At 29.8% G+C, this 12,232-nt stretch overlaps 1 protein-coding gene across 1 annotated transcript in view; it reads right to left on the reverse strand.

Moving 5' to 3' along the window:
- Positions 1-937: 937 nt before the first annotated feature.
- LOC136983923 (uncharacterized) overlaps positions 938-12,232 on the reverse strand; it is a 33,258-nt gene continuing 21,963 nt past the window's right edge. Inside the window, exon 4 of the mRNA XM_067280812.1 lies at positions 938-1,216. Within this exon, the coding sequence (XP_067136913.1) occupies positions 1,053-1,216 (164 nt within the window). The 3' untranslated portion in view covers positions 938-1,052. The remainder of the gene's footprint in view (positions 1,217-12,232) is intronic.

Here is a 12,232-nt window from a genome sequence, read left to right on the forward strand (position 1 = left end):
AATTATAGGGGGATCTACTGTATTAACAATTTTGTATATTGGCTAAGAATTTTTTTTTGTTCAGAATAGTGAACTACCTCTCATGTAAATGCTGAATGCTTTTTTCTAATACTCTGTATACTTGAATAAGAATCATAATTTAGAATTTTTAAGAGATACAAATTTATTTTGAATTTGTATTAATTTGAGAGATTTAATGAATTTTAAAATATCACTGTTAATTGTTATTTGATAATCAATTTCAAGACAAAAGTTTAAGCAACAAAAATTAATATATAAAAAATAAATTATAATTTTTGTTGTTTATATTAAAATATTTTTATAAACATAATAATTGATAGAATGATATGTATTTGAATGTTAGATGAAATCACAGTTTTTAATTCTGCATTTTTTTAATGAATAAGTATATAACAAATTTTTATTTTTTATTATGTTATAAATAATCTAAAAAATTTTATGATCTAAAGAAGATAATCTAAAGAATTAATTTAAAGTTAATAATAGTAAAAATAAAATATAAAAACAATGTGCATTAATAACTATTAAGAAAATGTATTCATTTCACTTAATTCTTAGTTTAAGAATTTAAATATAATTTTAAAAGGTTTATATGAACACAGGTGCAATCAATAAAATTCTTTATAAATTGGAAGTGAAAGAAAAGATTCAATTCAAAGATAATTTTTTAAATGAATTGACGCAAGGAAAATTTATCCTAGAAATCTGTTCTAAACTGCTTTCCTTCCAACTTTTCTATGTAAAGTTCAAAAATAATTTTCTAATTTATAAATTATCATCTAATATAAAATTTCAGTTTTATGTAGTATGACTTAACAATAAAATTCTATTTGTTTTTAGAAATAAAATAAACAATGCATATTTTTCTTATATTACTGTATATATTTTTTACAATTTAGCTAAATTAAATGTATTTAACAAAATTATACTATATAAATTTAATTAATACCTTTATGAATAAAGATATTTTAATTAGAAAAAATTTTTATAAAGATTCAAAATATTTATTAAGTTTATAATTAATTAATTTATTAATTAGAACAACAAGTGAAAGCAGATACTCCTCCTTTTTCATTCAAACTATATATGTCGTCGTCTCCGGAGTTATCAAACAAACGTTGATTTATGTGCCTTTTATTTTCTTTTTCTAATAACTTTTGTGAAATAATATGAAATAGTTCATGGATTCCTTCACCTAGAAATAAAATAATTATTTAATTATAAGCATGTTTTCACCATACTAATTGCTAAACTTAAAATACATAATAATGAATCTACAAAATATTTATAACTTAACCCATTCATGAATAAAATCTATTTTAATAATATGATTAAAAAATATTTTTTTACATTGTCTAATACAATCTGTTTATGTTTGTGTGCATATCTTTAAGAAAGATCTAATGTATAAGTAAGAAATATATTTTGCCATTTACTGTTGTTATAATCTGGTTTTTATAAAGTTAAATAAAAATAAATTAAAGTTATACATACTATATAAGAATTCTACATTAATATAAATTCGTTTTTCTAAAATAACTATGTTTATTTTTATTTTAAATGCATTTACGACGACTTCTGACTTATTAAAAGTTACCTGAATTTATTATGTCATAAAATACTTCTAGATTAATTTAAAACAATAATGTAATTCATATAGAGAGAAATAACTACATTTTTTCTTAATTCTAATATAAACAAAGTTTAAGTTCCATGTTTTTAGGCTATGAACAGTCATAGCTTGGGTTTTGAACTTAATTCGTTCCTAAAAGTTGTTCTAAAACTGAAACAAATTTTCCCACAAGAAACAATGTAAAATGCATTAATCCATTCCTGATCCCAGAAACAAAACTTTTTTCCCACTATCTTTTTAGCTGTATTTCATGCATAAAAATGCCCATAAAAACAATATAATATAGATAAAAAAAATTATATATATAACTAGCAGACCCGGCCATGCGTTGCTGTGGCTCAAAATGTATCTATTATAAATGTATAACGCCTGCCCCGTGGGGGGAATTTCAAAAAATCCCTTCTTAGTGTACATTCTCTTGACGTACCCTATTAAAACGCAATCAAACACGCATCTAAAATAGTATAATAAAAGTCGAGTTCATCACAGTAAGCCTTAATCCTGTCCCTCTCCCCCGCAGGGAAATACCGAAAAATCCATTTTTAGTGTATATTCTGTTGATGTAACCTATTAAAACGCAATTAAAAACGCAAAAAACCGCATCTAAAATAGTATAATAGAAGCCAAGTTCTTCAAGGTAAGCCTTAATCCTGTCTCTTTCCCCGCTGGGGAATATCCAAAAATCCCTTTTTAGTGTATATTCTGTTGACGTAACCTATTAAAACGCAATTAAAAACGCAAAAAACCGCATGCAAATTAGTATAAATAGAAGCCGAGTTCTTTACAGTAAGCCTTAATCTTGTCTCTTTCCCCGCTGAGGAATATCGAAAAATCCCTTTTTAGTGTATATTCTGTTGACGTAACCTATTAAAATGCAATCAAAAACGCAAAAAACCGCATGTAAAATAGTATAATAGAAGCCGAGTTCTTTACGGTAAGCCTTAATCCCGTCCATCTCCCCCCAGGAGGAGGAATTTAGACGTGTATATTATATACAAACACTTGCGTATTCGAATGCAACGTTGTGTCAAAATTCAAAAGGAATCGGTAGGAACAAACAAACGTTATATTTTATTTATATAGATAGAAAATGATCTGCTTTAGTCCATTCTAACAGAAAAGCATAATGCCTCACAGAAAAGCCAACTTAGGTTGTCAGAAGTTAGCGCCATCTATTGGACATGAAAGCCTTAATCCATATATAAATATATTTTTGAAAGGGGAAGAAATAGTGGTCTTCACATATGCCACAAACCTTCGCGGGAGTGTATTAAACAACTTCCCAAAGTTTCATGGCAATCGGATAAATAGTGTGGTAATGCATGAAGGACAGACACACACACAGACAGACACACATTCGTTTTTATATATATAGATAAAAAACTAATACAAATACATGGCTGGCATTATTAACATTTAAAAAATATAAATATGACTTTATATATATATATTTTAAATGTTAAAAAACTAATACAAATACATGGCTGGCATTATTAACATTTAAAAAATATAAATATGACTTTATATATATATATTTTAAATGTTAATAATGCCAGCCATGTATTTGTATTAGTTTTTTATTATATATATAATTTTTTTTTATCTATATTAAGCATATATATCTATATTTTTTTTATCTATATTATAAAAGCAAAATGTTCTGTCATTACCAACTAAAACAAACCTAACACTTTACAAAGAAGTGCTTTAAACAGAGATTCAACTCTGTCTGCATGAAATATAAGCAAATCAATCAAGACCAACAACAAGTACTTTAACTACAGATTCTGAAGGATTGTTTTTCAATTGATTTGATTTCAATTTTAATTAATTTTTAGTTTTGGTATAAAAGCCAGTTTTAATTATTATTTCATTATTTTTAAATTTAATTACAGTCAAACCTGTTTTTATGCGGTGGATAGGAACCACATAAAAAAAAAAAAAAAAAAAAAAAAAAAAAAAAAAAAAAAAAAAAAAAAAAAAAAAAAAAATCGCACAAAACTTCACGAGTGGCTATAAAAAATAGTTTTCGCAACACAATTAAAAAAATATTTTTTTTATGCGGTCCCTATTGACCGCATAAAAAAAGTCTCGCATAGAAAATAACTCAAAACCGTACAAAATAGAATTTATTGACAACAGATGTCAGCACTTGACTGCATCGTTTCATCGATCGTCTGTTTTACATATTTTTGTCCAGGTGGTGTTTTGTTGACTTAAAAAATAAATTATTTCATTTTTTGCGTATTCATGCAATAATATTACTATAATAAGTTTATTTAGCTATAATAAGTCAACGTGAGACATGACAAATCGCACGAGACTAGTCGCCGACTATACCGCAGAAATAAAAAATCGCACAAAAAAAGACCGCATAAAAACAGGTTTGACTGTATTTGTTTTAGTTTAAGTAACTGGCTACCTAGTATTAATAAATTTTTGTCATTTAATTTAACAAGCATATTTTTAACAAATTCTTGAATGCCATTTATATTATGTGAATGTCAATAAATGCAATTTTTATTAATTAATTTGATTTAAATTCAACTGTGGTGTGCACTGAAAAACAGAAATAGTATCTTTCCTGTATGCACATTGAAATGTAATTTAAATAGCATCATCATCAATAATTTGTTACGTGATGCAGGGTGATCTTGGCGGCACTAACTTCTGAATCAGTACTCCTGTCATTGATTGGTCAGGCCGTTGACTTTAACACAGGAAGTATAGAGAGTCAACTGTCTGTGGACGGCTCTGCTGAGTAGCTTGTTTAGCAACTGAGTTATTGTATGGCAACCGGGACAAAAATGGGTTCAAAATTTTGTTCATGAACCGAATTGCTCAAAAAGTGAGGTGTTCAAAACATGAGATTTGATTGTATACACAATCTCATTTAGAAAGATGATAGAATAAACTTTTTACAGGGTCCTATCAATTTCTATAAAAATTAGCAATATTAATGAAATCAACTATAAAAGAATGGATTAATTCAGTGGTTTTCAAACAGATGCCACAAAATTTCAGGGGAACAAATTCTACGATGTCATGAAATGGACAGATGGAAGAAGGCAGAAAAAAACTGGGTGATTTGCCAAGAAGTCGTCACCCAGGAGGGTTTTCTAAAGGAAACTGATCTGTAAGTGTTACAACTGTAAAGAAAATCCAGAAAACTTCATGCAGCCAGCCTGTTGAAACACAAACCCACAAATAAACTATTGGTGTTCAGTTGTTTTATCCTCTAGGCAACTAGTGGGTGCCAATGCCACAAAATAATGCTGAGAAGCACCGTAACACTTCTTATGTGCATTACTAAAAGTACTAAAAGCACAGTAACTCTAATAATGAATAAACTGCAAGAAAAAAAATTATCAAGTTGGGGGTGCCACTATTAGAAAAAGGGTAAAAACACTGAATTAATTTTTGTACAGAAACTTCAGAAAATTGATATGATAAGACTGAATCCACAAGAAGATTAAAAAGTAGTGTAGATGGAGAAACAGTTTTAACCAGAGAGCATAAATATGGAAGAAGCAAGTTACTAACTAGAATGTTAAAAATGACCAGAGAAAAAATTATTTCGAGAAGTAAAATGATTTTTGTTTAGCAGAAAATAGAAAATAATAAAAATTATATTGTGGTGAGACAAGATTAAAAAGTATTAAATTAATTAATTAAAGATTATCGATTATGACCAAATTATTGTTGAAACAAAGCAATAAGTTTATAATACATTGGTTCATTAATCTTCAAAACAAAAAAATTAAAATGAAAGATATTTTATTCAAGATAATTTTATCATAATGCAGTGGCGTGCCGTGACATTTGATGATAGGGAAGCTGTGTTTCTGTAAGAAGCCGACTTCCAGGGGCAATCAGTTAATTGCGCGTCAGTAATGGTCTACGGTCCATTCCTACGTGCGTGGTGGCGGAAGAGAAAGGCGACAAGTATCTGACAAAAACCGTTTATTTTAATTTAAAATAAACATATACTATGTACAAAATAGTTTGCATTAGGACAATCAGCCGTTCGGACGTCCTGAGCGTCGATGTGGTTCTTTGATGGTCGATCGAAGGTGGCCCCAGGATAGTGGCGTTGACAAGTCTGTAAGGCACGGGGAGACTTCTGTTGGCGTCGGGGACACGGTCTAAGTCCAAAGTGGCACGGGTTACAGGTTGGCACAATAGACAAGAAACTGTTCTTTTTTTTTTTGTTTGTGCGTTGACACACTGCGTTTTGGTTATTCAGAATGTTAACCGAGTGCTAGGTGATCTCAATTGTCGGAGATTATATCAATCTCCGTTCTTTCTTTCATCTATTTTGATTGGTCTTCTCCCTCAATCACACTTCCCGAGTGGTTGGTCCCTGGTTACTAAATGTAATGAGACTCTTACGTGGGAAGTGAGAAAAGTCAAAATCGAAGACAAATTCGATCTTCCATCGATCATAGGATGACTTCCTTCCGCAATTTATGGTTTCTGCCTGGCAGTTTCATATAAACAATGGGTGTCCGACTACAAACAACTTTTACCTATGTTTTTTTTAAACTAATACATTTTTCTCTAAATTAACCGTTTTTTCGCGTCTTTCGTGACGGGTCAGACCTGTCCACTACATGACATTTCCATAAAAGTTTTAAACAAATACTGGAAATGACAGAAATAAACAATTTATGTATTTTAGTTCTAAATACAAATAATACATACATAATACAAATTGATACGATACAAACAATGATAGAAAAACTTGCTTTTTTTAATTTTTTATAAACTAACTATTCGGCGATTTTTTCCGCAAAGTCGTTAATTACTTTATCATAAAAGTCACTAGTCGTCGACTCCAACGTATTTGAAAGCTCTTTCTCTATTGAAAACAACGCTAGCAACCACAATTTTTCCTCCCACCGAGTGTTCCTGGCCAATGTATGAATTTGCTTCGTGGTCAAAAAACTGCGCTCAGCAGACCCACTGGTAGATGGTACCGTAAAAATTAATGATATTAAATCATATAATTCTTTTAGTACGTCTTTGTTCTGATCAACATTAATTATAATATGTTTTATGTTTAAGAGTTAGTTGTCAATATAGTCCAGACACAAATATAAATATTGCGATTTGCTACAGAATTTAGATAAATCAAAAAATTTACTTAATTTAAAGAATTAAAACACACTTGGAAAAATGAATAATTTTATTATTATGAAAAACATCTAAAAGTGATAAAAATTCTAAAGATTTTGTCTGAAAATCTGTAGATTCTGTCTGAAAATTCAATATAATTATAATTTTCTTTTAATTATACTGTAATTAAATATAACTTTGAAAAAAAAACATACATAAAAATAACATTGAATACTCTTTACTTTTTAAATCTTAAACAATTCACTTAGTCAGATAGCCACTGACAGGGGGAGCTAAGGGATAGAATTGTTGGAAGCGTTACGCATGTGTAGTTTTCACCAGCTAAACCAGCTGAGGTTGGTGTTCTGTAAAGCGCGTGCGCCAATGCCCTCTGGCTGCTTTACACCATTCAGTTATTCTCGCCATGGAAGCTGTCTCGTAAGCACTTCCATTCCGCCACTGACATTCGAATATACAATAGCAATCTTATCGTTTTTTTCACATGTAGTATAGAATTTTTTAATAAGATACATAATGCAGTTATAATAAAATATTAATTTTAATTAATTCAAAGTATGTTAAAATATGAAAATTTATATTTTAGAAAATACAAGGAAAAGTTATTGGAAGGTAGATGCAGCACTTCCACCGCTTCCAATGACGGCACGCCACTGTCGTAACGTACATTCAAAATGTTTAAACTGAAAGAATTCAACCTTGTAGCTAATATTTAATAACTAATTCAAACCATTATATTCTGAAGCAAATGCATTGAGAATCTTCAAATGCTGTTCTCATTTTAAAAATATAAACGAATGTCATTAAAGAAAAAAAAAGCAAATACACTAGAGGAAATTCTCATTAATTTGAATTCAGATAGTGCATATGTTAACTTTTAGATTGAAGTATCTCCATGCTATAAGACAGGGATGTCCAACCCCAATCCGCGGGCCACATTGCGGTCCACTGCACCCTAAATTTTTAAGGTATATTTTCATTTATTTTGGTAAAGCATGTCGTAAAACTTATTCTCATTTCACTGGATACACTTTGATGTCATAATGACGTAATTGGTGTTATGAAACTGTTTTATCTAGAGAACTGTTATGCATGTGGGGTAGTATACACTGTTGTGAACAATTCTTTTCGTGCATTAAAAACATGAAAACTGCTGAAAAAAAATAGGTTGAGTGATTCCCATTTAACTAACATTCCTAGAATTAAGACTAGTATCATAAAAGCAGATATTGACAATATTATAAAAGGAAGGCAATGTCAAAAATTGCATTGAATTTATTTTTATTTTGTGTGAGTATAATTTCTTTTTTTACTGTCAATAACACAGTATTTTTTGTAATAATACATATTTATTATTAAAATTTGATATTCACATTTTTAACTTTTTAAAAGCATATATTTATATAAAGTATCTTTGTGGCCCACTGAATATACCTAAATTTCTAATTTGGCATGTAAGGAAAAAAGGTTGGACAACCCTGCTTTAAGAGAACAGTACACCATGAACTCTAATCTGGCTTTGCTTTTACAGTAACACATTTTCAGGTATCACATTCAGGTGTTTTCGGACTACCCTTTTTTTCTTATCTCATAAAATATAGCTGGTTTTTGAGATTGCAAAATTGGGCTGCAATTAGCAGATTGAGATATTTGTAGGGTTCTACTTTTTATATTTAGGCAACTTACTACTTTTTAGGTCACTTTAAAAATAATTTAGGTTACATTTCATAGCACTTGAAATGTAACCTAAATTATTTTTAAAACCTATCTGACAGCCTGCAAGTATGATTCATGATATAATTAGAATATTAAAAATATAATAGTAAGAATAAGAAACTAATTATTAATTAACAAAAATAATATTCTGTATACATAGCCATATTCCATTTGCTTAATAAATTACATCAATTACTTGGCATTTGGCATACTGCACAGAAATATGTAAATCTTTGATAATTCACAACTCGACAATTTGCAGTTGTGATTATTTCGTCCCCCGAGTTTTGAACTAACAAGAATTTCTTGTATCTTCATTACAATGGATTTGTTAACAGAAAATTTAACAACATAAAAATGCTGCTGAATTTTCTGTATTATCAAACACAAACTTATTTGTTCATAACAAATGCTGCTGCTGCCATAAGAATAGTTTTTAGAAATTCTCTTAGTGTCTATTATAAAAAGATGAAAATTTGAATCAATTGATAAAAATGAATTCTTACAACTCGTAAAAATAAAGTATAATGAAATTTTTTAACAGAATTGTTTCAAAATCAAAAATTTTGGTTAATGTTACCTTAGGATCCAAAATGGCAGCCAGGGAATTTTTTCCCTACGTTGGACACTGCGACGGGGAAATAATTTTCCCCTAGAGTCGAGACGTCGACGACGTGGGGACTTTTTTCCTGTTCGGTTTCTACCCTGCGTTCGACGTTGCCGAGTAACCTCGGAACGGAGACAGTAGTGTGTAAATTTGCGACGGTAGAGGGAGCCTTTTCATGACGTCGTGCGAGAGTAAAATCGGCGGAAAATTCGTAAGGGTGTTACGAACGAATATGCAAATGCATGATCTGCGACGTAAATTCTGTTCATTTCTGGGCAATTTTATGCAAATCGACTAGTTTCCTGTTGGAATCGTTTACTGCTGTGTTGCGACGAATTACGTATTGGATTAATTGCTGTGGTTTTTTTTCGTAACGATATTTCATTGCACACAAATTGCTATCTGTGAATATGTATTGTTATTAATTCCTCCAGTATTAGTAAGTATTTTTATTTCTGTTTTTACAATTTAATCCTAAAATTAGAGAACCAAGTAATCAGAAATTAAGGAAAGACCGTGTTTTTTTCCTCTCCTTACCTCCCCGCGTTTAGTTTATTGCCAATTGTTCGATAATGACTAGTTTTGCCGATCTGAGTTGCAACGACGAATTTTGGTCGAGATGCACTTCCCGTGATTTCTAAAAGTAAATGGAAGACGACTTTTCGGAGCTAGGTTTTCCTCCCCGTATCGATAACGCATCGAATTTTGCTGTAAAATTAAGCATACAGCCGACCGAGTCCGTTTGCATTCATTGCGATGAAGATAAGAAATGCTTCATATGTCAGGTGAACGACAGATCAGAAAACACTGTGAATTGGATCGTTTGTAAATACGTGAATTCCGGCAGTACGATAATAACGGACGAATGGAAAGGATATATGCACATTGACGACATAGAAGGAGTAGCGGTCGAACATAGAACAGTCAACCATTCGAAAAATTCCGTCGACCCCCAAACAGGAGATCATACTCAGAATATCGAACAATCGAAAAGTGAGTAAAAAACTCCTCTTTTTGTTGTTTTTTATTGTTTATTTCGGTTAAAAAATCCGTGGAGTCTGCAGAGAAATTCAAGATGGCGGCCGGAACCGCGGCCATCTTGAATGCAGGGGAAAATTATTTCCCTGTCGCAGTGTCCAACGTAGGGAAAAAATTCCCTGGCCGCCATTTTGGATCCTAAGGTAACATTAACCAAAATTTTCACATCTAATTTTTTGAAAAGATATTACAAAATTTAGATAGAAATGCTAAACTGTAAACTATGTTTGAAAATCTTGTTAGCTATCAAATAGAAGCCAAACATATAAAGAATAAATATTTTAACACTAATTTTAAAAGGTTGTCTTAATAGAAATGAAAGATGTCTTATCCAAATTACTGTAGTCACAGTCAGTATAAATCTAGTTGATAAGTCATTATAAAAGTAAGAAAAACTTCAATATACAGTAGAGCGTCGAAAATTGGAACATCGGTAATTGAAATGGCCGGAAACTGAAACGATTTTCAGTCAGACTGTGTCGTGCTGAATCAAACGTTTTTGATACTAAATTTACTTCTAAAGTATAATTTTCATGTTTTTTATATTCTTCAATATATTTATTTTGTTTGTACAAAATAAAGAAATAATTTTTAATGATACGATAGCCTCGATTATTATTATAAAAATTTTCGTTAGGCTTAAAATCGACGAAAATTCAACACGAAGCGACACGCAACGGAGAAAAATTCAACAGGAAGCGATACGCAACGGAGAAAAATTTGAACATCGGACAGGTTAATATATTTTTTCGTACATAATCGGAAATTAGAAAAAATCACTACTTGGAACGACCCCAGTCCCCAATTGGTTCCAGTTATCGACGCTCTACTGTACTTTTAGAAACGTATTAATATTTGTAGTTGTAATTCTTTTCAAGTACTTGTGAAGATAAAATAAATATGCTAAATACACAAAAACAAAAACTTAATCATCATCATCAATGGAGAGCTTTTGACTAACAGTATAATTAAAAATGAAAATGTATGTAATGCAATGAAATTTGTATGATGATCTAAAGTAATTTAAACATATCATAATAAAAAAACAATATTATAGAATTAAATATACAGCAAACCAGAATTATCATACTATTGTATAGTCACTGCAACATCAAAACTTGTTAATTTTGAAGATTATTTTCAAAATTTAATTGAATATGTGTAATGGTATATACAAATGCTTTAGCTTCTTTACTAAGAAATGAATTTCTTTATTTTTGTAATCTAATAACACTTTAAAAGAATATTTTAATAAATCATTATCAATAATTTAATATGTGTATTTTCCATTTGTAATTGAAGAACAAGTCCATTTAATAAATAGCAATACAAAAAGGAAAATAAAAATCATTTGTTATATATAGATTGTGCAGAAACAGTATGAAGTAATTGCTACAAACCCTACAGGCTGTGTAAATGCACTATTCATAAATTCTGGCTTTCTTTACCACTGAAAAGAGATAAGATAGTCATTCATAAAAGACTGAATAGAACATAGAGAGTGACAAGCATTTGAAGTAAAATGTGGCAACTATCAAGGAATGAATTTATGTTCTGTGTAAAAGACTTAAGTAATATAGATTGAGTTACTTGGCTTTGTTTAATTAGAATATCAAAAATATAATAAGAATAAGAAACTAATAATAAAAACATTACAGAGGAACATCGTTTAATAAGCATAATTCGTTCCAGAATCTTACTCTTAATGCAAAACACTTGTTAAGCAAAGCAATTTTTCCCATATAAATTAATGTAAAATACGATAATGCATTCCATGCCAAAAAAATACTCAAATATTTTATGTATAACGTTTATTAAAAAAATTATACAATATACATTGTTAAGAAACGTGAATCATCTATCTTTTCTTCTAGTGCAAAATGAACCAACCTGGAATGCAAATTCAATTTGCAGAAAAGAAAAAAAATTGAAACACAGTAATTTCTAATATTTAATTATAGCCTTTACATAGCCCAAGAATTTGGCATATTGTTTGGTGTGTTTATTATATAACCAGCTATGGTTGTTGATGTTTATATGTAATATGTCTGAACACAAGTTTGGAAAAATGCATAATTACA

Source organism: Centruroides vittatus, unplaced genomic scaffold (assembly GCF_030686945.1).
Source record: "Centruroides vittatus isolate TY-2023 unplaced genomic scaffold, ASM3068694v2 contig_897, whole genome shotgun sequence".
In the NCBI taxonomy this organism is placed as follows: domain Eukaryota; kingdom Metazoa; phylum Arthropoda; class Arachnida; order Scorpiones; family Buthidae; genus Centruroides; species Centruroides vittatus.